This window comes from Macaca fascicularis, chromosome 2, assembly GCF_037993035.2.
Source record: "Macaca fascicularis isolate 582-1 chromosome 2, T2T-MFA8v1.1".
Classification (NCBI taxonomy): domain Eukaryota; kingdom Metazoa; phylum Chordata; class Mammalia; order Primates; family Cercopithecidae; genus Macaca; species Macaca fascicularis.
This window is the reverse complement of record NC_088376.1, coordinates 41,149,633-41,177,530: the sequence shown is the minus strand read 5'-3', so window position 1 is coordinate 41,177,530 and position 27,898 is coordinate 41,149,633. Positions and strand designations below refer to the sequence as shown.

General features: G+C 43.0%; 1 protein-coding gene and 1 long non-coding RNA gene across 11 annotated transcripts in view; one reads left to right on the top strand and one right to left on the bottom strand.

The window, feature by feature from the left end:
* LOC135969636 (uncharacterized) lies at positions 1-4,837 on the bottom strand. Its single transcript, XR_012430742.1, has 2 exons — positions 2,306-4,837; positions 1-270 (listed from the first exon to the last, which is right to left on the bottom strand). It is a non-coding gene; the product is annotated as an uncharacterized lncRNA (long non-coding RNA).
* Positions 4,838-8,100: 3,263 nt separating this feature from the next.
* Positions 8,101-27,898, top strand: part of NME9 (NME/NM23 family member 9) — a 29,970-nt gene continuing 10,172 nt past the window's right edge. For 2 of the 10 annotated variants that reach the window (XR_012430741.1, XM_045386912.3), the window contains exons 1-7: positions 8,106-8,170; positions 8,618-8,654; positions 12,983-13,040; positions 18,690-18,793; positions 20,037-20,108; positions 22,603-22,719; positions 24,148-24,223. Coding sequence is in view for 9 of the 10 variants with exons in the window: in XM_045386912.3 (XP_045242847.2) it covers positions 8,109-8,170; positions 8,618-8,654; positions 12,983-13,040; positions 18,690-18,793; positions 20,037-20,108; positions 22,603-22,719; positions 24,148-24,223 (526 nt within the window). In the remaining variant the exon portion in view is untranslated. Of the gene's footprint in view, positions 8,203-8,447; positions 8,655-12,813; positions 12,878-12,982; positions 13,041-18,689; positions 18,794-20,036; positions 20,109-22,602; positions 22,720-24,147; positions 24,224-27,898 lie in introns of those variants that run through there. The other 8 variants (XM_045386913.3, XM_005545883.5, XM_045386917.3 and 5 more) reach the window with 8 other exon arrangements.

Below are 27,898 nucleotides of genomic sequence, written 5' to 3'. Positions count from 1 at the left end.
TTTGGACAAGGAAATTTTAATATAAAAAAGTACTGTGTGTAAGAGGGGATTACCTAGTAAAGGGAAAAGAAAACGCTAAAGAATACAATTACAGCAGATGTAAGGGACAGCCTCTAGGGCTGAGGCAGAGCACCCAAGGAAGGAAGAAACCTGGATGAGGTCCTCATCTTCACATTCTACCACCAGGCTAAGATCCATACCTTGCCGAAGATGGTGATGGATGATGGAGAAGTTCATTGCAGTTCTATGCAGATGCGATTCTGTATGAATCTACAATGGTAGGTACATGTCATTATACATTTGTCAAAACCCATAGAACTCCACAACACCAAGAGTGAACCTTAATATAAATTATTGACTTTGGGTGATTATGATGTGTCAATGTAAACTCAAATATAACATTCTCAAGGAAGACGTTGATAACCCAGGAGGCTATGCATGTATGTGGGCAGGAGGTATATAGAAAATCTCTGCACCTTCCTCTCAATTTTGCTCTTAAAACTGCTCTAAGGCTGGGCACGGTGGCTCAAGCCTGTAATCCCAGTACTTTGGGAGGCCGAGACGGGTGGATCACAAGGTCAGGAGATCGAGACCATCCTGGCTAACACGGTGAAACCCCGTCTCTACTAAAAAAATACAAAACAAAACAAAACAAAAAACTGCTCTTAAAAATTGGGAAAAAAAAAAAAAAAAAAAAAAAGGCCGGACACGGTGGTTCATGCCTGTAATCCCAGGACTTTGGGAAGTCAAGATGAGTGGATCACCTGAGGTCAGGAACTCAAGATTAGCCTGGCCAACATGGTGAAACGCCGTCTCTACTAAAAATACAAAAAAAAAATTACTACTAAAAATATAAAACAAAAAATTAGCTGGGTGTGGTGGCACATGCCTGCAATCCCAGCTACTCAGGAAGCTGAGGCAGGAGAATCACTTAAACCAGGGAGGCAGAGGTTGCAGTGAGCCGAGGTCACGCCACTGTACTCCAGCCTGGGCAACAAAGTGAAACTCCGTCTCAAAAAAAAAAAAAAAAAAAAAAAAAAAAAAGCCAGAAGATCCTATGGATCTTACAGTTAGCCTGGAAAGAATTGTAGTAGCCATCTGCAAGGAGTGACAGCCTGATACCACCAGACTTGTACATCCCTGCAGATGCCAGAGTAGACAAGTAATCCTCCCACTGTGCACTGGCATTAGGTATATAACTGCAAGGTAACTCCAACAAAAGGGTGTGTTGGGGATGAGTGGTGAGAAACAGTAAATAATCGAGAAATTTCTGAATTTACTGATAGGAAATGGAACTGGCCATGGCTTAATTTGGGAAACCAGGTGGAATGAGAGTTTTTTTTTTTTTTTTTCCTGTCATCCAGGCTGGAGTGCAGGGGCGTGATCTCAGCTCACTGTAGCCTCCATCTCCCGGGTTCAAGAGATTCTCTTGCCTCAGCCTCCCAAGTAGCTGGGATTACACGTGTGTGCCACAACGCCTGGCTAATTTTTGTATTTTTAGTAGAGACAGGTTTTCACCACGTTAGCCAGACTGGTCTTGAACTCCTGACCTCAAGCTATCCACTCACCTCGGCCTCCCAAAGTGCTGGGATTACAGGCGTGAGCCGCAGTGCATGGCTGAGAGTTTCAAATAATGTTTAAGCTGAATAGCATTGTTTGAGGTGGTAGATTTAGAAACAATGTTGATGTTTATCACTGGGGAGTGGATAGGGAAGATGTGGTCAGTGCTTGCCATGAAGTACCAGGCAGCACCTGGACCAAATGTTCACACAGAGCAACACGTATGGATCTTAAAAACACTGGGATGGTTGAAAAAGAAAGAGAATGAGAAATAAAGTGTATAACACAATAACCCCTACGTACATTTTACATACAACACATACAACAAAAAATATTTTGCAAATATATATACAAACAAGGAAATACCTATTAGAAACATTAGAAGGTTTTCCTGTGGGGCATTAGTGCAGAATAAGAGTAGGAAAGGGGATTGTCTTAGCCTGGGTTCCTTAGAAAACGGCCTGTGCAAAGCACATATACTAACACTTTATTGGAGGAAGGTACAATCCCAGGACAGCAAAAGTGAGAGGAAAAGGGAGGTGAGGCAGGAAAGGTGGGGAAGCAAATGAAAAATGGCGCACTAACTAGGTTGACCATAACCTTATCAAAAAATGCGTCCTTTTGGTCTGTCATGCAAGACATCTGAAACCACTGAGCACTGCAGTAGTTTCATTAGGGAGAGGAGTTTATCTCTTTCCTGTCTTATGTCTCTCACGGGTCAAAGTCCTTCCCAGGATGCACTCACTCCGCTTCCAGGTTGTATCATTAGCTTCTCCAGGCAGCCACAGAGGGACCCAGATCCTGTGCGGTGGTGCTTCGCCCGCCTTAGGAGGTGGTGGGAATGCCCAGACGTTCATGGGTCTGATCAGCCAAGGCTTGTGGCAAGATCTGCTGCAACTCCTGCTTCAGCAAGAACAATGGAGGCCCTGCCAGGGCTGGGATCTCATCCTAGTGAAGGCTGGGACAGCTGGTGGTGTTAGGCGATGAGACGTTGGTAGTAGCAGCTGTGGCTCAGTTGCATAAGTGGTTCAAGCCCTGGGGAGCAGATGGGCCCAATAAATTGGGTCTGAAACAATGCCTTTGCATGGATTCCATGCATAATTCTGCCCAAGGTCACGGAGTGATCAGGGCAGACTTCCAGTACAGTATGTTCATTCCCCTGAAGCCACAGGCTAAACCTGCATGTGGGCTAAGGTCCTAATTCTCAGACATCTTTGTCCAGATCCTACTCATGACTAGGCTCGGTTTTTCTCCCCGTGTCTGTTCTCAGGAGCAAGTCTTCTCTAGGATTGTATAACTTCGCCCTTCATGCTGGGAAATAAAGTTGAAAAGGGAAGAGGACCCAGGCCCAGCCACTAAAGTGGACACATATTCTAATACGGCTACTATGTTTGGAGTATTAATAAACTGGTCAGTTTATTATTCAAAGCAATAGCAATAACCAAAGTATTAGCATTTTTGCATAGGTTTCCTGAACTGATTCCCATAGGACAATGCAGAGAGGGCCAGGTGACACCTGCACATGCAGCAGGTTGTGTTACAGGAGAAGAATCCTAGCTTCAAGAAACCAAAGCTTTTACACTGAAGAGTTAAGTCTGCTTTCTACAGAAGGAGACACTATCTCTAACTTCCAAGGCTGTAAACAAACCTTTCCTTTGCTTTAGAAGGAGGTACTACCTCTATCTTTCAACGTTGTTCACTACATAAACATTCCTGAAAAGGTAGCTGGGAATAAAGCAGTCAGTGCCTCTGCTTGAAAAATATGCAGAAACATGAGAGACCCATGGAGAAACATCTGTCAACAGGAGGGACCTATGGTCAGATTCCTTTACAACATGTAGAAGTCTCCTTGTCATCTCCTCTGACTTCTCACTAAGCATGAATGGTGGGCAGCATAGGGCTCATTCGTTCAGGTCATGACGGAAACCTGAGGTTCATCATAAAAGATTCACTAGGAAGTAGCAGGGACAACCTGCCCCACAGGGACTCACAATGCAGATGAGGAGTTTGATTGTAACCTTCAGTGACTACTACGACATGAAGAAACTGCAACACAGTCCAAAGCAGGTTGGTAGGCTCAGAGTGGCTGCTTCCATTTTATGGCTCACTATCTTGTGTTTTCACAGTTACCTTCACAATCAACAAAGAAACTACTAGCACTATTAAGTGAGTTTAGCAAGATCTCAGAATACAAAGTCAATATAAAAAAATCAGGTGTATTTCTATGTACTGGCAGCGCAAAATTGGTAATAAATTTTGAAAGTCAATTTCATTAATAATAGCATTAATAAATACAAATGACTTGCAAGATTGGTTCAACAACTATAAAACATTGCTAAAGTTAAAGAATAAATGGAACACACATCCTGTTTATGGACTGGAAGACTACACATTATTAAGATGTCAATTCTTCCTAAGTCAGTCTTTAGGTTTAATGCAATTTAAATTTCCAAGAGGATTTTTAAAGACATATTAACAGATTGACTCTAGGATTTGTATGAAAGTAAACAACTTAAAATAACTTAAAATAGACTTATAAATAACTTAAAATAGACAAATAAATTTTGAAAAAGAAAAGCAAGGCTGGATGACTTAGATTACCTGATTTTGAGACTTACTATACAACTAGTAATCAAGTACTGGTATAAGGATGGTCAACTAGATCAGCGGAATGGACTAGAGAATCCTGAAGGAAACTCACATTTATATGACCAATTGGTTTTTGACAGAGACATCAAATCAATCCAGTGAAGAAAAGGAAAGTCTTCTCAACAAATGGTGCTTATGCAACCAGAAATCTGTATGGGGAAATAAAAAACCTCATATCTCACTCAAATATTAATTTGAAACAAACGGTGATCTACTGAGACCATGGAATACAAAGTAATAAAAAGGAATTAAAATATTGATCCACACAACAACTTGGATGAACCTCCTGGGGACTTATGGCTTGTGATCCTTGACTGGGAAGCTGCTACCCAACACGTTTCTGTACTGTGGAAAGGGTGCATGATACCTTTACAAGAACAACAATAATACTGGTTTTAATGTCAAGAAATTTTGAAACACATTACCTCTCTCCACAACATTCCTGAAAGGTAGGTCTTATTTCCCTATTTAAAGATGAGGAAACAAGCTGGGCATGGTGGTGGGCACCTGTAGTCCCAGCTGCTTGGGAGGCTGAAGTGGGAGGACTGCTTGAACACAGGAGTTCCAGGCACCTGGCAACATAACAAGACCCCATTTATTAAAAAAAAAAAAAAAAAAAAATTAAAGATGAGGAAACTAAGACTGACTGAATAAACTGAAGTAGCTTCACCCAAGCTTAGACAGGTAGTAGGTGTACCTGTGATCCAGCCCACATCTGTCTGACCCTAAAGTTCCCAGTTCTACCACTCCCGGCTGCCTTCCTCAGAGCAAGGTACAGGAGGGACCTGCTGTTACTTGTGGAAAAAAGAAGACATTACATCCGGAAGGAGAGAGGAGTCAGGTTAGACGAAGATGTGTATATACATTCTTATCTTCGATGAAAAACGGGAAGGTATCTGAGGAAATACAGCCTGCTTTGGTCTATGATTTCCTCTTAAAGTGAGAAGGGTCATTCTTGTTTTACAGAGTCACATCAGTTCTGAAGTATTTTGATAAAGAAAATGCTCCTAGTGTCCAATTTGGGTCTCAGAAGGGTTTCCTTTGAGTAAACCACCACCTTGTGGCAATAAACATGAGTTGCTGGAGGAGGAGTTTGGTTTTTAATCTTTCGAACTCTAAAACATCTCAGTAGCCCTTAAAGTTAGCAGGTTTTGCATTAAAATAAAACAAAAAAGTACATCACTGAGGGAAGGGCTGATTAAAAATAGATACATTTGGAAAAAAATCTGACTTTTGGATAATAAATAAAAACATTGACCCAGCTGGGAGCGGTGGCTCATGCCTGTAATCCCAGCACTTTGGGAGGCCGAGGCAGGTGGATCATGAGGTCAAGAGATGGAGACCATTCTGGCCAACCAACATGGTGAAACCTCATCTCTACTAAAAATACAAAAATTAGCTATGCGTAGTGGCACATGCCTGTAGTCCCAGCTACTCGGGAGGCTGGGGCAGGAGAATTGCTTGAACTCGGGAGGCAGAGGTTGCAGTGAGCCGAGCCATCGCACCACCACACTCCAGCCTAGGCGACAGAGCGAGACTCTGTCTCAAAAAACAACAACAACAAATAAAACAGAAAAAAAATAAAACAAAACAAAAAAACCCACTGACCTATGTCACAAAACATGTAAAAGATGGAAGTTTTATTAAAAAGCAGGAGTGACCCAAGGTGATTCATCTGGGAAAAAACTGATGAGGTTCCATGTTGTCCAAATTGTACATTTTTTTTTCTTTGAGATGGAGTCTTGTTCTGTCGCCCAGGCTGGAGTGCAGTGGCACGATCTTGGCTCACTGCAACCTCCGTGTTCTGGGTTCAAGCAATTCTCCTGCCTCAGCTTCCCAAGTAGCTGGGATTATAGGCATACAACACCATGCCCGGCTATTTGATATTTTTTTTAGTAGAGACAGGGTTTCACCATGTTGGCCAGGCTGGTCTCGAACTCCTGACCTCAAGTGATACACCTGCCTCGGCCTCCCAGAGTGCTGGGATTACAGGCGTGAGCTACTGCACCCAACCCAAACTGTACACTTTTGAAAGTGAGAGGGGTTGCTATTAATAATTGCAGGGGACAACAGGTGAAAAGTGGGGGTGTCCCGGCAAACTGGGGACATGTGGTTTACCTAAATTTGTTTCTGAGGTCTAGCCTAGCAAAGATGTGAGTACATTTTGTAATAGAGACCACATGGTAAGAAATTTAACTCTTTCAGAAAGAATAAATGTCACTATCTTTCCGTGCACTGGCAGGAGGAGTTTAGCATCTGATTTGAATTTTATTTTGGAAACTAAATTCTAAGGGAGATTCCACACATTCAAGAGCTTGAACAACCACCACCTTGTGGCAATGAACATGATTTGCATCTAGTCAACTCAGTTTGCAATGCAGTGTCTTAAGGAGTGACTGTGGCTCTGAGCAATATTATCATGGAACTGAATATTGCCATGGGACTGAATGCAAGAAAAGAGTAGGTGGATTCAGAGCTGAAGTGGGAGAAGGCAGGATGACAGGTAGGAAGATGTTCAGTCTTCAGTATATCCATCGCCCTGTACTTCACAGAGGGTTGCTGGGTACCTTATGGCTAAGCAGGGTATCAGCACTCCCTGGATGGAAATCATTTGGTGTATGCTTCACTTGGGAAGAATTCATATCTTAACAATATGAATTCTTCCTATCCATGAACATGGAATATTTCTTCATCTATTTAAATCTTCGAGATTTCTTTCATCAGCTGTGATTGATTCCTAGTTTAATTCCATTGTAGTCAGAGAACATACTTTGTTCTATCCTTTTAAATTTGTTAAGCTATGTTTTATGGCCTAGATTGTAGTCTATCTCAGTGAATGTTCCACGTGAGCTTGAGAAAGAATCTATATTCCGCTGTTGTTGAATTAAGTATTGTATAAATGTCAATTAGATCAATTTGATTGATTTTTTCAGTTCAACTATATCCTTGCTCATTTGCTGCCTGCTGGATGTATTAAAATGGTATTAAAATATTTTAATGGTATTTTTAAAATGGTATTAAAATATTCTATTATAATAGTGAGTTTACCTATTTTTCCTTGCAGTTTTATCTTTTTTTTGCCTCACATATTTCGGTGCTCTGTTTTTAAGTACATACATGTTAAGTATTGTTATGTCTTCCCAAATAATTGATCCCTTTACCTTTATGTAATGTCCCTGTTTATACTTGATAAATTTCCTTGTTCTGAAGTCTGCTTTTCTTGAAATTAACATAGCTACTTCAGCTATTTTTTTAGTTAGTGTCAGCCTGGTATAGCTATCTCTATTTTTTTGCTTTTAATGTATTTTCTTGTGGATAACACACAACTGGGCTTTGTTTCTTTTTGAAATCCACTCTGACAATCTCTCTTTTAATTGGTGTAATCAGGTTATTCACATTTAAAGTGGTTATTGATAGAGTTGGATTAATAGCTACAATGTTTGTAAGTGTTTTGTATGTGTCTCAGTTGACTTTCATATCTAATTTTGAATTTGTAATTTCATATTCTTTGTCTTAAAGAGAACGCCTGCAGACCCCTTAAAATCTGGAGACGCCCCCTACCTTGCACACATTTTACCGGTATGTGACGGTAGAAAAGCTGCACAGCAGTCTTGGCAGGCGGGGCAGGAGGGACGCAGGGATTCACAGATGCGACTGTGCAACGCACAGATGCACTGGGTCTTTGCCTGGTGGGTTCAAAGCCTCCAGACGCTGACAAACGCTGCAGCCAATGAGTGGGTTCCCATAGTCCGATATGGAGGGCAAGGGGCGGGACTCCCTCCTGCCTCTCGCTGGCTGGGTTCAGAGTCTCCGCGAAGAGACTGCGTTGGGCCCAGAGTGGGCGTGGCTTACGTGTCCGCCGGCTTTCCTGGCCGGCCTGGCAGGGGGGCCAGGTTGCCATGACGACCGCGGCTAGGTCGCTGCAGACTCGGTTGGTGACTCCGGGCGCGTCGAAGATCGTGTACCTGTCGTTCGCAGTGGCTCAGTTTCCCAGTAATCCATAAGAACAGCAGGGATGACAGGGTCCCATGTCGGTTTTTGGTTCGAATTCCTCGACTGGAGACCCCGTGCCCGGCAGGCTGCACTGTGCCCCGCGCACTGACTCCGGCCTCTGCTGGAGCCCACTGGCCGGCTCCGGGGTGGGGAAGGGGCTTTGCAGATCCCCAGAAAACCGCCCGGCGAGCCACGAGCCCGCGGACTGCAGGCTCCGCTTCCTCGTGGGGTGTTCACTTTGTGTCAGTGTGTTGATTTGCCGCCAGTTAGAAGCATCTTAAAAAGGGGCCGAGGGCCATAGGAGGGGGGCTTATCTGAAGGAGGCTCTGGGCTTGCTGATCCACGCAGCGGTTTGTCGCGAGGCTGCGGGGGAACGGCCCACGGCCGCGGTAACAGGGCTTCGTCTTCTTTGCAGAGCCATGGGCAGCAGGAAGAAGGAAATTGCCCTGCAGGTAAGCCTCAAGGGGCGCTAGCTTCCAGCTCTGGGTTGGGCTCGGGGAAGAGGAGGGTGATTGGAGCGGGGTTGTAGTATAAAAGTGACATTTTGTTTGCTAGCAGTATGTGACAGTGTTCCCAAACTTGAGTGATGTACCCTTCCGTCTTAAAGGGCCAAAACTTATCTTGGAACCCCAGTGATGACAAATTTTATGCAAACAAAATTAATGCAAACAAAACTGAGTAGAAGCTGTTTATATTTATAGTGCGTATACAACCATAAAACCTAAACATGCATTAAATAAAACTACAAACCAAGAAAATATGAATCAACATAACTCGATGTGACCGTTATTTTGTTACTGTTGTTGAAATATAACTGCAGCTTGCACAGAGAATACAGTATAGGTTCTTTTGACTTTGGGCATGAGTCTGTAACTGTGTGCTCTGTGGAGACCCAGTTTTCCCACCACTGTTCTCATCAAATTTCACTTATTAACAAATATGTTTTGAGATATATTATGTGCTGGGCATTTGTTATATAGAGTACCTTACTTCATTTGCATGTGGGACAAGTGAATTCAGAAGCCAGCAACTGCTCTTTTTCTTGGTTCTGGACAATAAACAGTGGTTGATTCTGAAGTGATGGTAAAAACATGCAGGAACAGACCCTGGAATTGGGAGAGAGTGCTTTGTCATAAGGAGATCATCTGGATGATCTGTAACACGGGAACATTTTAAAACAAACTTTAAAATGTCTCATCATCAGCTGGTCCCAGTAAGATGCATACTAAGGCTACAGCGCCTCCTAGATAATAGAGCTTTAGCGATTTTGAGACATCTGGTTTTTCTCTCATTGTCCTCGGTAGGACAGTTTGCATGTGGATTTCAAAAGTCTAGTGGTTTAAAAAAGAGGAAAGGGGAAAGCAGCATCATTCTAAGGGTACCCCATGCTGGGGGTGGGAGGGGTGGGGGGTGGGGTGGGATTTTTAGACTGGAAGTCAGAAGGCCTGATGTAGTTCTTGTGTCCTCTATAGCCAACTGTGTCTTTGACTACATCACATACCCTCTCTGGGCCATAGCTTGCCCATCTATGGAATGAGGATGTTGTGTGAATTATCCCTAAGGGCCTTCTTCCAGCCTTGATATTCTAGGATTCTAGAGTCAGAAAGTGCTTCATATATGAATGTTCTGGTTGAAGTAAATTCTGAGCAACTGGTCCTACCATTCATAGCTGTGTGACTCATTTCCTCAACCCTCTGGCCTCCGTATCTTTTACATAGACAGGAGGGATAATACCTGTCCTTTAACGCCTGCAGAGCTGTGATGAGACTCCTTTAGACACTTCCTGGCTGGTCTGATGCGGTCTGTGGTGTCTCTAATGTTATTGCCCCTTATTATGGTCATTTCATGTGTTGATGCCCTAGATCTCCTATGGCAGTAATAACTTTTGTTAGCAATGTTGTTATTTTTTCATGTGTATTACTCAGAGCTCTGAGTACAATGCAGTACTCAAAGTAAGTGCTCCCTCCTGCTGAGGGAGTGGCCTCCCTCCCCTCTTACACTGAGGCATCTGTGTAAAGGTCACCTCTCTATAAGGTAAACCCCTTGAAAGCAGTGCCTAAAGTCGGCCAACCCAGGAACCCTGTCCTCTCTCTCAGCAAGGTTATTCGGGGTTCCGTTTATAACTGAGACAGACAGAAATCACAGGACATCAAGGGACAGTCTGGGTAAAAGGTGCCACACATTCCCCATTCATTCCCTACCAAATGCAAGGCTTAGTGAAGTCCGGATAGTTCCCACACCGTTTCGCTCTTGCCTGGCTCCCAGGGCTGAGATTCTTCAACTGCCCAGAGTCCTGGCCCCAGAGCTGGTGGGACTCACTCCGTGACAGGGGTGGGCCACAGAGAGTTGCTGGTGACTTAAGTCTGAGCCTCTGGGTAGGGGCGGGGGGTCCTTCTGAACGCTTCTATCACTATCCTCAGGACTGTAGTTGTGGGCCCAAGGTTCTATCAGTCCAGCTCTCTTACTTCATTTAAGGCATCAAGAAGACTCTTCTGGGTTTTTCTTCTACTTTTCATTGAAACAAGAAAAGTAAGGAGTATGCTTCCTTAAAAGAGAGACTTTCTTTTTTTTTTTTTTTTTTTTTTTGAGACATTCTCATTCTGTCCTGTCGCCCAGGCTGGAATGCAGTGGCACGATCTCATCTCACTTCAACCTCCACCTCCCAGGTTCACCAATTCTCATGTCTCAGCCTCCTGAGTAGCTGGGAAAACAGGTATGCGCCACCACGCCCGGCCAACTTTTGTATTTTTTTTTTTTTTTTTAGTAGAGGCAGGGTTTCACCATGTTGGCCAGGCAGGCCTCAAACTTCTGGCTTCCCAAAGTGTTGGGACTACAGGCATGAGCCACCACGTTCGGCCAAAAAAGGGGCTTTTAATAGAGGATTAGCAGGTGTTACATGTTTCTTGCCCTTATTGCCAATAATGCATCCTATCTTTTTTAAAGGGACATAGACCTTGGCATACCTGTATCAAGAACAATAGTAGGCCAGGCGTGCTGGCTCATGCCTGTAATCCCAGCACTTTGGAAGGCCGAGACAGGCGGATCACTTGAGGTCAGGAGTTCACAACCAGCCTGGCCAACATGGTGAAGCCCTGTCTCTATTAAAAATATAAAAAATTAGCCGGGTGTGGTAGCGGGCACCTATAATCCCAGCTACTTGGGAGGCTGAGGCAGGAGAATCGCTTGAACCCAGGAGGCAGAGGTTGCAGTGAGCCATGATCATGCCACTGCACTCCAGCCTGGGTGACAGAGTGAGACTCCATCTCAAAAAACAAACAAAAAAACCCAGTAGTAATTTGTGTGGTCTTTTAATTTATATCATTTCAAAGTAGCTCACCACAAAAATATGTTAATTACAAAGAAAAAGGGAATAATTTTACAGACAATAGGCCTGGCAGACCATGTTAATCCAGTGATCAAAGTGAACATCAGTAATAGGCAGATGGAAATTGTGTCTCACCTGCTAGGCAGTAGTGAGAGGAATGATCCTCAGCTTCTCCAACACTCCAACCAGTCCAGCAAATTTCAACCAGTCCAAACATGCACAGCCTGAATCCAATCAGGAGGAAACATCACATATGCCCCAACTGAGGGACACTCTACAAAATACCTGGAATGTCATTTTCCAAAGTGTCAACATTGTGAAAAGAAGAGAAAGACTAAAGAACTATTCCAGACTAAAGAGACTTGACAAATAAATCTAGCACACGTTTCTGATTAGCTCCTTTGCTACTCAGGACATTATGGGATAAACAGGAAAAGTTGTACTCTATCTAAGGATTAAATGTTCACAATATGTCAGTGTTTTTTTCCCCTGATTTTGATTATTGTATTGTGTTACATAGGAATAATATATTCAGGAGTAATGAGATAACAAGCTGTAATTTACTTCCAAATACCTAAAAAAAAAAAAAAACCCTAAATCTTTATACTGTACTTGCACACTTTCTGTAAGTTTGAAATTATTTCACAGTAAAAAACACTATACAGAAATGTTTACTATTGGCCAGGCATTGTGGCTCATGCCTGTAATCCCAGCACTTTGGGAGGCTGAGGTGGGCAGATCACTTGAGGTCAGGAGTTCGAGACCAGCCTGGACAACATGGTCCAACCCGGTCTCAACTAAAAATACAAAAATGGCCAGGTGTGGTGGTACGTGCCTGTAATCCCAGCTACTCAGGAGGCTGAAGCATAAGAATCGCTTGAACCTGGGAGGCAGAGGTTGCAGTGAGCTGAGATTGAGCCTCTGCACTCCAGCCTGGGTGACAGAGCCAGACTCCATCTCAAAAAAAAAAAAAAAAAAAAAAAAAAGAAATTTTTACGTTAATGAAGAGGGATAATATGTATTTTTCCTTGTATTTTATATTTATAAAATCAGAACTCTGTGGATAAGAAAAAAAATGTGAGTGAATGGCAATAAATTCAACTTAATTCTGATACTAAGTGAAAACACAAATTTCAAAATGAGACCTACAGTTTGATACATTTATGTACATTTTAAGGGCACAAAAACAACTTATATATTGTTCCTGGACAAATAACATGTAAAATTATTTTTTAAATGCCTGAGACTAGTACACATTATTCTTAGGATAGTGTTTTTTTCTGGGTAGGGAAGGAGTGAGAAAAGGAAGGAGAAAAGAAGACGGGGGAGAGGATAATTTGAACTGTACTTGTAAGTATTTCAGAGATAGAAAGATAGAAATCTAGAGCAAATAGATTGAATTGTTTCCCTGCCTGAGCCCTCAGTAATACAGCATTTGATCCTCTTTGGCTTTAGGTCAACATCAGCACCCAAGAGCTTTGGGAGGAAATGCTCAGTTCCAAAGGACTAACTGGTAATTCAAAGTAAAATAACTTTTTAGATCCATTCTTTTCTAAATTATTAAATGGTGTGATGAACCATGAAGAAAAGGGCTGCAATGAACATTACTTTCCTATTACCTTGAACCTCATAAAAAAACAGATGATGTGTGTGTGTGTGTGTGTGTGTGTGTGTGTGTGTGTGTGTGTGGCTTGAACATCAGTAAATTCAGTTCAGGAAAGGAGTCAGTACTCAGGGTTGTTTGGTGTTAAAAGTAACAGGAAACCTCTTCTAATTACCTCAGGCACTAAAGGAGAATGCATTGGAGGGAATACGGGGATCTCTTGGAACTCAAAGGATGGAAGGCGAGCCAGGCATCACTGGGACTTGAACCTGGGACTGCAGTCATTAGGAAACAGCAGGCCACTGTCTATGGGCCTCCTCATCCCCATCCTCCTGGCACCAGTTATTTGTTGCTGCTTAGCAACTTACCCAGAAACTTAGTGGTTTAAAACAACAAACATTGATTATCCCAGTTTCTGTGGGTCAGGAGTTCAGGTACAGCTTAGTTGGCTAGCTCTGGCTCAGAGTGTCTCACCATGGTAGTTAAGGTGTCAGACGGGATCTCAAGGCTCAACGAGGAGCAGATCTGCTTCCAAGCTCTTTTGTGTGGCTACTGGCAGACCTAAGAAGATCCACTTCCAAGCTCACTCATGAGGCTGTTGGTAGGAAGGATTCAAGTCCTCACTGGCTGTTGGCCAGAGACATTAACTTCTTGCCATTGATTTCTCCATGAGGCTACTCACAAACCTGGTAACTTGCTTCCCCCAGGACAGACCTCTAAGAGAGGGTACAAGTTGGAAGTCACAGCCTTTTGTTAGCCTAATCTTGAGAGTGATATCCCATTGCTTTTGCCATACTCTGCTCATTAGAAGCTGGTCACTAGGTCCAGCCCATACTCCAGGGCAGGGGGTTACACAAGTACATGAGGACCAGGAGGTGGGGATCGTTAGAGACATCTGAGAGGCTGCCTACCACCTGCTGTCACCCACTCTTTACTTCTCGTTCTCATTCACTGCAGATATCTCTGTGCTCTATTACTCTGTGTGCCTGCTCAGTTTTTCTGTGAATATACCTGCTCAGTGTGCTTGTATCTGATCTTAGCCTTGCCCATTACCACCCCCTCCACCAAATGACGTCAGCATTTAAGCCCATTCAAGCCAGATGGGATATCATGGCCCATCACCAACTGTAGAAATCTTTCTTATTCCCCGACCCAGTGCAAAATTAGCTTCCTCATATGAAATCTTTCTGGAACCTCTGTGTGGTCACGTCCCTCCTGGGAGCTCCTAGGGCACTTGGGGTGAGTCTCTGTCTCAATCCCTCCAGCACACACCCCACTTGCTGTGGCCCCTGTAGGGAAAGACCATCATGGCTTTTCTCCTAGACTCTAAACACAACGGCATTGGCTTTTTCTTTCTTTTTTTGAGACTGAGTCACCCAGGTTGAAGTGCAGTGGTGCAATCTTGGCTCACTGCAACCTCCGTCTCTGGGGTTCAAGTGATTCTTCTGCCTCAGCCTCCCAAGTAGATGGGATTACAGGCACATTCTATCACACCCAGCTAATTTTTATATTTTCAGTAGAGACGGGGTTTCACCGTCTTGGCCAGGCTGATCGCAAACTCCTGACCTCAAATGATCTGCCCACCCGGCCTCCCAAAGTGCTGGGATTAAGGTGTGAGCCACCACGCCCGGCCAGCATTGGTTTTTTAATCTCACATCTGTAGTAGACTTGCCTGGGACTGAGGCTGACTGGGTACTAGATAAATGCTGATCCAGTTGTGTGGGTATGAGTATAATCCCTCAAACACTCTACTGTTTGAGGGATTATAAAGTCTTTTTGATGGTGCCAAGGCTTAACCATTTGTCCATGTGTCTTGTCTGGGCAACTGGAACATGACTCCAGGTGAAACAAATCATTATTTCCATTTCTTTAACAACCGTGAAAAAACCACCATTCCTTAATTTTTGGAGAATGTATCGTGTGCCAGCCACCTTGCTAAGCACCCTATGTGATAGTAGCTAACATCCAGTGAGCACTGACCTTCTGCCAAGCCTGGTCTAAATGGTTCAAGGGCCTCTGTTGACTGAAGGTAGCAGGACCTCCTCTTTGCTTCTTCTCATCAGGCAGTCTAGAGGAATATATAGCTATGGAGCATATAAATACATAGATATGTGTTTTTCTCTCTCTCTCCAGCCAGCAGAAATTTGCTTCCAAAGTAAACCACCAGCATCTTGGAAACCTTGCCTTCTGCTGGCTCATTTTCACCTGCTTTCAACATGCCAAAGTCCCTTCAGACCTACACATGCGTGCACAGACACACACATACACACACACACACGCACACACACAGACACACCTTTTTCTTGTCTCTACCATTCCTTCCATGTGGCTTCTCTGTTTTGCTTCCTCTCACTCAGAGTCAAATCAAACACTTCCTCTCTGTTCCTTCCTCCCCCCTCCCCCCCATCCCCGCTTCCTCCATAACTTTGTGAAGGTGCCTTTGTGCCCGCCACTCCTCACAGAGCCAGGGCGTCCAAGAGGGAGGGAGAAGCTAGTAGCAATGGCAGGTGCACTGTCAATACAAATACAGCACAGAGAGTTGAGCCCCAGCTTTTTTCCTTTGGGATTTAAACCTGCCCTTTTCAGTGGGTCTGTGTACAGGGCCCTCTAAGTCTTCAGGGACATTTTCCTAGCTTGACCCAAATGCCCTTTTTGGCCCTCACCCACATAACTGTAGTAGGCTGAAATAAAAAAATAAATTAAAATCTGTCAATTGTGAAACTCTTGTCTTCAGGAAAGCCCAGAACTTTATCCTCTACCTGGATGCTGTGGAACCCAAATCCCACTCTCCTGCTTGGATGTCTGGTTGCCTTTGTGATCACTTGTCTTAGATTTTCTGGTTGGTACTGAAAACCCAGCCTGTTTAGAGTTGAGTTTGTTCTCCTTTCCCCTCCAACAATCTCTCCCCACCCCTCGCTAGTTCTTTTTCTCTGCCAGGCTCAAAGGTGAAGTCCTTTCCACACCGTCTTCATTTTCATCCCTAGCATTCTGCCTACATTCTTTTCATTCTATCCCCTCTGCCACCCGTGTGTCTGGCTTCCTCATTCCTCCTATACCCAGCTTGGGTTCTCACATTCTGCAAAATTGTGCTACTTGGCTGAACCAATGAACACTGCTGAATTTATGCATCTTGCTTCTTCCCTGGAGCAGTTGAAAGAGCATGGGCTATGGCATCAGGCAACACAGGATTTAAAACTTGATTCTGGCCGGGCGCGGTGGCTCAAGCCTGTAATCCCAGCACTTTGGGAGGCCGAGACGGGAGGATCACGAGGTCAGGAGATCAAGACCATCCTGGCTAACACGGTGAAACTCCGTCTCTACTAAAAAATACAAAAAACTAGGTGGGCGAGGTGGTGGGCGCCTGTAGTCCCAGCTAATGTAGTCCCAGCTACTCAGGAGGCTGAGTCAGGAGAATGGCATAAACCCAGGAGGCGGAGCTTGCAGTGAGCTGAGATCCGGCCACTGCACTCCAGCCTGGGCAACAGGGCCAGACTCCATCTCAAAAATAAAATAAAATAAAATAAAATAAAATAAAATAAAATAAAATAAAATAAAATAAAACAAAACTTGATTCTGCTGTACTGTGGTTTAAATGTGTCCCCCTTCAAAATTCAGTGTTGAAACTGAATGTCAAAAGTAATGGTTTTAAGAGGTGGGGCCTTTAAAAGGGGAGTAGTGCCCTTCATGAGTGGCATTAAGTGCCCTTATAAAAGGGCTTGATGGAAGGAGTTTATTCCTCTTGCCCTTGACTTCCGTCATGTGAGGACACAGTATAATTCTCCTCCAGAGGGATGCAGCCCTTATCTGACAACCAAACCTGCTGGCACCTTGATCTTGGACTTGCCAGCCTCCAGAACTATAAGAAATAAGTTTCTGTTCATTATAAACTGCCCCAGTCTGTAGTGTCCCGTTACAGCAGCATAAATGGACTAAGCTATACTGCTTGAGAATTTGCTTTCTTACCTTAGGTCGATGACTTCACCTCTTTGAACTTCAGTTTCCTCATCTCGATAGTGCAATAATGATATCCATCTCACTGGGCTTTTTAGAGAAAAGCAAAGTGCACCTGCCCTCTTGCAGCTAAAGCAGAATAGCTTAGTCTGTTTATGCTACTGTAACAGGACACTACAGATATGTAGTATATAAAGAACAGAAATTTATTTCTTACAATTCTGGATGCAGGCAAGTCCAAGATATTAGCTCCCTCTTCTCTCTAATACTTACTGTGAATCCTCGTTGCCTAGTGATTCAGGATAGAGCTCCTCAAGCCCCACATTCCAGATTCCTCCAGTGAGCCCTGCCACCACTTCCTACCACACCACCTCAGGCAGGTCTGGTCCAGCAGGCTGCCCAGGGGTCCCTGAGTCTGCCACCTATGCCTGGCTGCCCATCCTTTGCACCACAGTCTCCCTCTCTGCCCGTCCAAGCCTGGGCTCTCTACAATGCCCAGTGCAAGTCACCTCTTCATGGGAAGCCTTCCTTCCCTGGTTAGTACACAACAGTGTTAGTACAGTGCCACCAGTCTCTATACTAACTTTAATCATGACAATTTATATTGTATTATATTAATAGTTCTCATTTGATGGGAAAATTTTGAAATGTGAATCTGTGATAAGTAAAATCACAAATTGCATGCTATTAAAATTGACAGAGTTAATCAATTATTAGCAATTTTGACACGATCTCCCTGTGACTATGCTACTTTAGCGGTTGAACCGAAATGCTCACCTGTGTGGAACAGGCATGAACTCTGGGAGTGTTGAAGCCTTTTGGCAGATATCCCTCCTCTAAAATATGGCCACTGGTATGTCACCATCTAGCCCTTGCTGCCGCTTCATGGTCATGTGGGGCAGGTCCTGCACAAATCCAGTACACGGGAGTTGGCTTGGTTTGCTTAGCTTCCTGTAGATCGTGTGGTTCACAACACTCAGATGAGAGGGTTCCCCTACATCCAGCCCTGACGTGTACTATAGATTGGGACTAAAGAAGAAAAAGGTATCCAAGTTTCTCTCTAGCTCTCTATCAGGCTCACTTTCTGGGAGAAAAATGTTGATTTTTCTAAAGTAAATAAAACTCTGCTCCACCCAAAGAAAGTGGCTTTTAATTCATCAAAAGAAAAGGTCAAACCTGTGTTTATTATCCAAGGATTACATAAAAGTCAATTGTGTGCTGCTGGGTCACCTACAGTGAGTGACCTCTCCTTTTTTAGAATAGACAGTTTCAGTCTAATTCCAATATCATTGAGGGCCACCCTGTGTTAGGCCTAACCCTGAATGTAGCCTGAAGAACCCTTAAGATAAAGGAGCCATGTTAAGAAAATTATTTTCTGCTACACTTATACTGTATTTAGAATTCAGTATACCAAGTTCATAAGAATGAGGGCTAGCTGTGTTTCCATACTTGCTTATAATCTCATGAGACAGTAAATCCCTTTAACCATTAGATATCCCTGCAAATGAATGTCCATTTGAGGGGGGTTAGAATGCACAGGTATAAATTGTGCCTGGTGTGGTGGGCGCTGGTGTCTACTGAATGTTCCTGCTTCTTGGTTGCACACAGTTGTTGATGTCTATCAAGGCTGGTGTGGCCCCTGCAAACCTGTGGTGAGCCTCTTCCAGAAGATGAGGATCGAGGTCGGCCTGGACCTTCTGCACTTTGCATTAGTAAGATTCTCTCTCATCCAACAGTCATACAACATTGTAAAAAGAATTTAAAAATTTAAAAGAGTCAGGAAGGAGAAGTGTGAGAGTGGCCTTTCCCAGATCATTAAAAAGGAATCAGTGTGGACTTTTTGTTGATACTGTCATGATACTTTCTAATTTCTCTAGCTATGAAGGTTCCTATTCCCCACCCCACCTCCCTGTATCACTCTTGGCTTGAGCAGTTCTTGGTGCTGTATGAAGAGAAGAAATATATATCACTCAAATGCATATTCTCCCTCTTCTTTTTTCTTTCTCCTGTCACCCAGGCTGGAGTGCAGTGGTGGGATCATGGCCCACTGCAGCCTTTGCCTCCCAGCCTCAAATGATCCTCCCACCTCAGCTTCCCAACTAGTTGGGACTATATAGGCACATGCCACCATGCTTCACTAATTTTTTAACTTTTTGTAGAGGCAAGGTCTCACTATATCACCCAGGCTGGTCTAGAACTCCCGGGCTCAAGCAATCCTCCCACCACAGCATCCCAAAGTATTGGGAGTACAGGTGTGAGCCACCACCCCAGCCGCATCTCCTTCTTGGCTCATGAACACTGTTGACTGAAATGTCACTTTCGAATTTCCATCCTCTGCTCCATAAAGGGGAACTTACAGCAAATATTTATTTGGATGAATGTATGGAAATGGGAATAAATTCTAGAGAAGTATTCAAGAGACACTGTTGATATGCTGCATGGGTTTGAGGTTCATAGGCAGTGAAGACAAGAGAAAATATAACTTACACTAATCACTCAAGAAGTTGGACTTCAGGGACTTTGCAATTCTTCCTTTGGCAGTCAGTCTTGGTGCTTCCATAGGGAGTGTGCTGTAGAAGGGCTTGCGTGGGGGATCTCTTATGCCCATGTGTAGCAGGTTTCTCAGACAATGAAGTCGGTGCCTGAGGACCTTCACCTCGGTTGTCAGTCATGGCTGCAGGAGGACATTAGCCAGTAGCGCTCCCTTGGACTGGTACAGTAGCTGGGTGGGGCAGGAGATACTCTTGCTTCCTCCTCATTTGATTCTTCAAGAGAGTACATGTCTGCAATTTTATAGGACAGCTCTGATTAGCAGGAACAGCATGAGAGCAAATCGGGGCTCCACCTGGGGAAGTCAGTCCTGGGGGTGTTCAGTTCCCTGTGTGGTTTCCCACCCATCAGTCGGGCCCTGCACCCCCTGCACCCAGGGTAGCTGCTGATAGTGGTTTTCTTTAGGCAGAGGCAGATCGTCTTGATGTCCTCGAAAAGTACCGAGGGAAGTGCGAGCCAACCTTTCTGTTTTATGCAGTAAGTACATTTTCAGAACCAGAACTATTTGACAATTGCACATCATTAGAGTTCAAAATAGAAGCATCTCACTGACATTAATTATCTTTGGGAGAATTAATGGGAACCACCAAGAGGCCTCACAGATTCAAACAAGTGATGCTGTTTTCTCTGATGCCTCCCAGTCTTTTTTTATGATGTTGGCTACATACAGACACCCCCACCCCCAAGTCGAAGTGGTGATACAAGCTGTTGACTAGGATGGTGGCCTGAGGGCCCTGCGCCCAAGGAGGTGGATGACACAGCACCCTGGTGGCCACGGTGCTGGGGCCGCCTTCCTGACTTGCTGTACACGGGAAGAGCGTACCAGTCACTCAAATGTACATGCTCCTTTTTGGCTCATGAATACTCTAGACTGGAGGCTTCACTCTCAGAGCACAGGGTTTCAAGATTTCTATCCTTTGCTCCATAAAGGGGACTTTTTAGTAAAAATAGATACTCCTTTATGGGGCAGACAAGCTCTTCATTCACCCTTATGTAATCATAAAATGTGAAGATATGTTTACAGAAAGTTAGAAATGAGACGGACTATTGAGGAAAGTCAAGTGGCCCAGTGTTTTGAAAATATAATTTGGATGTCCTTGGGTGTGACATCCATGGTCCAGCTCCATGCCCCTAAGGGCCCACTGTTTCACACTTGGCTTCCCAGGTTTAGGCCACCTGCCAGGCTCTGATGGCAATGGATCGATATTCCTCCTCACTCAGACCAGCCCCCTCATTGTAGAGTCAGGAATACCAGGATCTACTCAACCAGGTCTCCGAACACCAGGCTAGGGTTGTTCAATTTTGAAAACTTCAGCCTCCTGGCCTCAGCACTGCAAGTATTACAAATTGGAAACTTACGATAAAACATTATTTGAGCTTTGGATTTTAGTAGGGAGACTGAACTTACATGAGATAACATGATTGGGAGGAAAAGAGGGAGAAGCAGGGAGGAGCTCGGAGATGAGCATGCCCAAACACACTTGACATCAGAGCTCAGCTGTAGAAATGGGACCACAATGGCTTAATTGCCTGAGCCCATAGCAATTAAAGCATAAATCTTACTTGGCTGTATGGGAACATGGGCCACAATCTTCAACCCTATGGTGGTCCACTAAGGGATGGGATGGAAATGGAAGGAGGACTCACTCTATGTGAACTTCTCCCTCTCCAGATTCATTTCTTTGTGAGTACAAATATAGAGACTTTTGGCCAGGCGCGGTGGCTCACACCTGTAATCCCAGCACTTTGGGAGGCCGAGGCAGGCAGATCACCTGAGGTCAGGAGTTTGAGATCAGCCTGGCCAACATAGTGAAACACCATCTCTGCTAAAAATATAAAAATTAGCCAGGCCTGGTGGCGGGTGCCTGTAATCCTAGCTACTTAGGAGGCTGAGGCAGGAGAATCACTTGAACCCAGGAGGCAGAGGTTGCAGTCAGCCGAGATCATGCCATTGAACTCCAGTCTGGGCAACAAGAGCGAAATTCCATCAAACAAACAAACAAACAAACAAACAGACTTTTGAAAGAGTTAAAGCAGAAACTCAGGTTCATCCCAAATACCACCTCGACTGTGAAGCCTTCCCTGACCATCTCAGATGATGCTGGCAATTCTTGCCCCAAGTTCCAAGCACCTTATAAATTTCCGTATTACTTACAGCAATTATTTTATAGTATTGTAATTGTTTCTTCGGCATGTCCAGTCATCCCTCTCCCCATTCTAGTCCCCATTCATGAAGGCTGCAGCTATGTTTTTTCATGTTTAATGTTTATATTCTTTGCCTCTGCCTTGGTGCTTGGTATAGTAAGTGCTCAATAATATTTGTTGAATGAGTAACTCATGTGTAAGCCACACTTAGTCACTCATAACTTACTATGTACTGTTCCTCCCTTAATGAACTGCTGGTTACCCTGAAGGAAGCTTTGAAAGGAGTGGCATGGCCTAGAAGGTAGAGATCAGAAAAAGGGAAATCATTTAAAACTAGGAGCAGACTGGCTGGGCGTGGTGGCTCACGCCTGTAATCCCAGCACTTTGGGAGGCCGAGATGGACACATCATGAGGTCAGGAGATCAAAACCATCCTGGCTAATACGGTGAAACCCCGTCTCTACTAAAAATACAAACAAATTAGCTGGGCATGGTGGCGGGCACCTGTAGTCCCAGCTATTTGGGAAGCTGAGGCAGGAGAATGGCGTGAACCTGGGAGGCGGAGCTTGCAGTGAGTCAAGATCGCGCCACTGCACCCCAGCCTGGGCGACAGAGCGAGACTCCATCTCAAACAAACAAACAAAAATCCTAGAAGCAGACCTGAGAGCGTCCTGCCAAGGGAGGGCAGCAGAAGTGAGCACACTGCTATGAGCCTGGGGTTGAGGGACCTTGATCTTGGGCACACACACTCCTAGACACTCTCGCCATCTCTTGAAAGAGATTAATATTTGCCAAGAGTATTTCATGCTGTTTGTAACATATTCTAGGGAGGAGAACTGGTGGCTGTGGTTAGAGGAGCAAATGCCCCACTGCTGCAGAAAACCATCCTAGACCAGCTGGAGGCCGAAAAGAAAGTGCTGGCTGAAGGCAGAGAACGGAAAGTGGTAACTGGGGGTCACTTCTACAAGCAGCTAACTCACAAGTGCGCTAGTAGGCGAGATCAGCAGTCCCCATCCCCCTTACCCGACTGTCCTGGAGCCGTTGGTGGACAGCTTCATAAAAGTTTCACCTGGGTCTGTTCCTCAAGCACTGTGCCCTGGTGATATGTGTGCATTTTGAAACCTTCTTATAAAAGCCATCTCTCGGCCGGGCGCGGTGGCTCACGCCTGTAATCCCAGCACTTTGGGAGGCCGAGGCGGGCGGATCACAAGGTCAGGAGATCGAGACCACGGTGAAACCCCGTCTCTACTAAAAATTACAAAAAAATTAGCCGGGCGCGGTTGTGGGCGCCTGTAGTCCCAGCTACTCGGGAGGCTGAGGCAGGAGAATGGCGTGAACCCGGGAGGCGGAGCTTGCAGTGAGCCGAGATCGCGCCACTGCACTCCAGCCTGGGCTGGGTGACAGAGCGAGACTCCGTCTCAAAAAAAAAAAAAAAAAAAAAAAAAAAAAAAAGCCATCTCTTTCATCCAGAGCACTTTATTTTATCAATTTCCCTTTCATCTCCCACTTCAACTCTTAACAATGAATTCAGAAATGAAAATCAAGTTACAGAATGGAGTGATGCGTAGGAGAAGTCAGCTATCCTGGGCTCCTCTCAGCCTTGAGGTGAAATCTCTCCTAGTGACCCACTGGCTCATATTCCTGAAGGTTTTACTTGTGAACTCAGAGGGCTCATTTCTTTAACTTAGAAATTAAGGTCTGTCATTAACATGAGAAATAGAATCAGCATAGCTTGTGATTTTGATAAATTATTTCCATGATAACATCGACTGCCAGTTCTTCAAATAACTGGCTGCCTTTGAAAATCAAGAGGTATTTCCTGGTGCTTTGAGCATCTGGCAAATGTGACTCCACACCATTCCATGTTCATTGTTCAAGTTTTCTTATTAAATTCCAAATAGCAAAGCTCCATTTTTATGGAATGGATTAGAATCAAATCATATTTTTCCCAGAAACCTGGCCATTTTCCCTCCCGAAAGAAAACTGCAAATGCTAATATTTTCATGTGCCTTCTCCAAGGGAATATTCTCTCTCTTTACTGCTTCTCTGTACTGCATAGTCAATCTCTTAATATTTACTTACATTTCAATTCTTTGTCTTCTTATCAACTATCTCTACTTAATGCATATGAAAAGAGGTAGACTCTAAAACTTAAGATAAGCTTGGCTTTTCTTGTATTCTAATTCTGTCAGCCCCACACCAGCACCCAGCCACCAAAAAGGGTCTTGTAAAGTTTCCAAGACTGATAACTTTGACATTTTTTTTCTCTGTGTTTTGGAGCTTTGCTTTTTTTAGTCTCTACAGGTTTTTGAAGGTGTTAGTGGTAATGTTAATTAGCTAACTACTTTCTTTTAATGACCAATTTATACTAGATTAAAGATGAGGCTCTTTCTGATGAAGACGAATGTGTTTCCCATGGAAAGAACAATGGTGAAGATGAGGACATGGGTGAGTGCAGAACCAATGAGCAAGGGAAAAAGGCAAAGCAGACTCAGATTTGATGTGTGTTTAAAATAGATGAATATTCAGTTTATTGAGCAATCTGAACTCTGAGAAGATTTTTTAATGGTTCATAATTTTCTTATAAAAATTGATATATAATAGATGTGCATATTTTCAGAGTACATGAGATAATTTGATACATACATATAATTAAATCAGGGTAATTGGGATATCCATCACCTTAAATATCTATCTTTTCTTTATGCTATGGATATCCAAATTATTTTCTTCTAGCTATTTTGACATGTACAATAGATTAATGTTAACTATAGTCACCCTACTGATCTCTTGAATACCAGGTCTGATTTCTTCTATCTGTAGATTGCACCTATTAATCAACCTCTCTTCATCCCTCTCTCTCCACTTCCTGGCCTCTGGTAATCACCAATCTACTCTCTACCTTCACGAGATCCATTTTTTTAAGTTCCCACATATGAGTAAGAACATGTGCTATTTGTTGTTCTTTGCTTGGGGGCTTATTTCACTTAACATAATGATCTCCAGTTCTATCCATGTTGCCACAAATGACAGGATTTTAATCATTTTAATTAATGAATAATATTCCCTTGTGTATATACACCACATTTTCTTTATTCATCCATTAATGGGCACTTAAGTCGATTGCATATTTTGGCTATTGTGAATATTGCTGCAATTAACATGGGAGTGCAGATACCTCTTCAATATATTGATTTCCTCTCTTTTGCATATATACATAGTAGTGGGATTGTTGGATCATCTGGTAGTTCTATTTTTGTTTTTTCAGGAACCTCCATACTGTTTTCCATAGTGGCTGTGCTAATTTACATTCATACCAGCAGTATATGAACATTCCCCCTTCTCTACATCCTCGTCTCATTATTCTCTTTTTAGTGTTCTGGTTTTTTTGAGATGGAGTCTCCCTCTGTCGCCCAGGCTGGAGTGCAGTGGCACGATCTTGGCTCACTACAACCTCTGCCTCCCAGGTTCAAGCGATTCTGGTGCCTCAGCCTCCCTGAGTAGCTAGGATTACAGGCACCCGCCACTACACCTGGCTAATTTTTGTATTTTTAGTAGAGACTGGGTTTCAGCACATTGGCCAGGCTGGTTTCGAACTCCTGACATCAGGTGATCCACCTGCCTTGGCCTCCCAAAGTGCTGGGATTACTGACGTGAGCCACTGCACCCAGCCTCCTTTTTTTTTTTTTTTTTTTTTTTTTATAGTCCCCATTCTAACTGGGGTGAGATGAAATCTTATTGTGATTTTATGATTTGCATTTCCCCGATGATTACTGATATTGAGCACCTTTTTCATATACCCATTGGCCATTTTTATGTCTTTTTTTGGAGAAATGTCTACTCAGATCTTTTGCCTATTTAAAAATCAGATTATCTTTCTTTTTGCTTTTGAGTTGTTTGAGCTCCTTATATATTCTGGTTATTAATCCCTTGTCGGAGGGATAGTTTGCAAATATTTTCTCCCACTCTGTGGGTTGTCTCTTCACTTTGTTGATTGTTTCCTTTGCTTTGCAGAAGCTTCTTTGCTTGATGTGATCTCATTTATCTATTTTTGCTTTTGTTGCCTATGCTTTTGAGGTCTTACACAAAAAGCCTTTGCTCAGACCAATATCCTGGAACATTTCTCCAATGTTCTTCTGACAGTTTCATAGTATCAGGTCTTAGAATTGTGCCTTTAATCTATTTTGATTTTGTGTTTGTATATGGTGAGAAATAGGGGTGTAGTTTCATTCTTCTGCATATGGTTATTCAGTTTAACCACCACCATTTATTGTAGAGAATGTCCTTTCAGCATTGTATGTTCTTGGCACCTTTGTTGAAAATGAGCTGGCTATAAATGTGTGGATTTACATCTGGGTTCGCTATTCTATGTGTCTGTTTTTATGCTAGTATTTTGCTGTTTTGATCACTATAGCTTTGTAGTATAATTTGAAGTCAGGTCGTGTGATTCCTCCAGGTTTGTTATTTTTGCTTAGTATGGTTTTGGTTATTTGGGGTCTTCTGTGGTTCCATATACATATTAGGATTATATTTTCTATTTCTGTGAAGAATGTCATTGGTATTTCGATAGGTATTGCACTGAATCTGTAAATTGCCTTGGGCACCATTAACATTTTAACAGTATTAATTCTTCCAATCCATCAGCATGGCATGGAATATCTTTCCATTTGTGTGTGTGTGTCCTCTTCAATTTCTTTTATCAGTGTATCATAGTTTTCCTTGTAGAGAGCTTTCACATCTTTGGTTAAATCGAATTCTACATATTTTATATTCTTTGTTGCTATTGTAAATGGGATTGCTTTCTTGGTTTCTTTTTCAGATTGTCTGCTGTTGGTATATACATATGCTACTGGTTTTTGTATGTTGCTTTTGTATCCTGCAACTTTACTGATTTCATTTATCAGTTCTAACAGTTTTTTGGTGGGGTCTTTGAATTAACGTGATAAAAGCAGCCATCCTTGTCTTATTCGAGATCTTTGAGGGAAGGCTTTGAAATTTTCCCCATTCACTATGATGTTTGCTGTGGGTTATACATGGATTTTATTGTTTTGAGGTATGTTCCTTCTATTCCCAGTGTTTTGAAGGTTTTTTATCATAAAGGGAATTCAAATTTTATTGAATGGTTTTTCAGCATCTATTGGAATTATTATACAGTTTTTGTTCTTGGTTCTGTTAATGATTTGATGAACCACATATATTGCTTTACATATGATGAACCCTTTTTACATCCCTGGGATGAATCCCACATAGTGAATGATCTTTTTGATGTGTTGTTGAAGTTGGTTTGTTAGTATTTTGTTTAGGACTTTTGCATTTATGTCCATCAAGGATATTGGCCTAGTTTTCTCATTTTGTTGTGTCCTTGTCTGGTTTTGCTATCAGGGCAATTCTGGCCTCACAGAATGAGTTTGGAAGTTTTCCCTCCTCTTCAAATTTTTTTGAAGAGTTTGAGTAGAATTGGTATCAGTTATTCTTTAAATTTTTGGTAGAATTTAGAATTGAAGCCATCAGGTCCTGAGATTTTCTTTGGCAGAAGACTTTTTATTACAGTTGTGATCTTGTTGTTACTGGTTTGTTGAGGTTTTCTATTTCTTCATGGTTCCATCTTGGTAGATTGCATGTATCCAGGAATTTATCTATTTCTTCTAGGTTTTCAGATTTGTTGGTGTGTAGTTGTTCATAACAGTGTCTAATGATTCATTATATTTCTGTAGTTTCCAGTTGTTATGTCTCCATTTTCTTTCTGATTTTATTTATTTGGGTCATCTCTTTTTCTTAGTCCAGCTAAAGGTTCATTGATTTTATCTTATCAAAAAATCAACTTTTTGCTCCATTGACCTTCTGTATTTTTTAGGCTCAATTTCATTTATTTCTGCTCTGATCTTTATTGTTTGTTTCCTAGTACTAATTGGGGGTTTGGTTTGTTACTGCTTTTTTAGTGCATTTGGGTGCATCATTAGGTTATTTGAAATCTTCCTATGTTTTTTTGATATAAGCATTTATTGCTACAACCTTCCCCTTTACTGTATTACTCTTTTTACTGTATCCCATAGATTTTGGATGTGTATTTCCATTTTCATTTGTTTCAAGAAATTAAAAATTGTCCTTTATAATTTTTTCTCT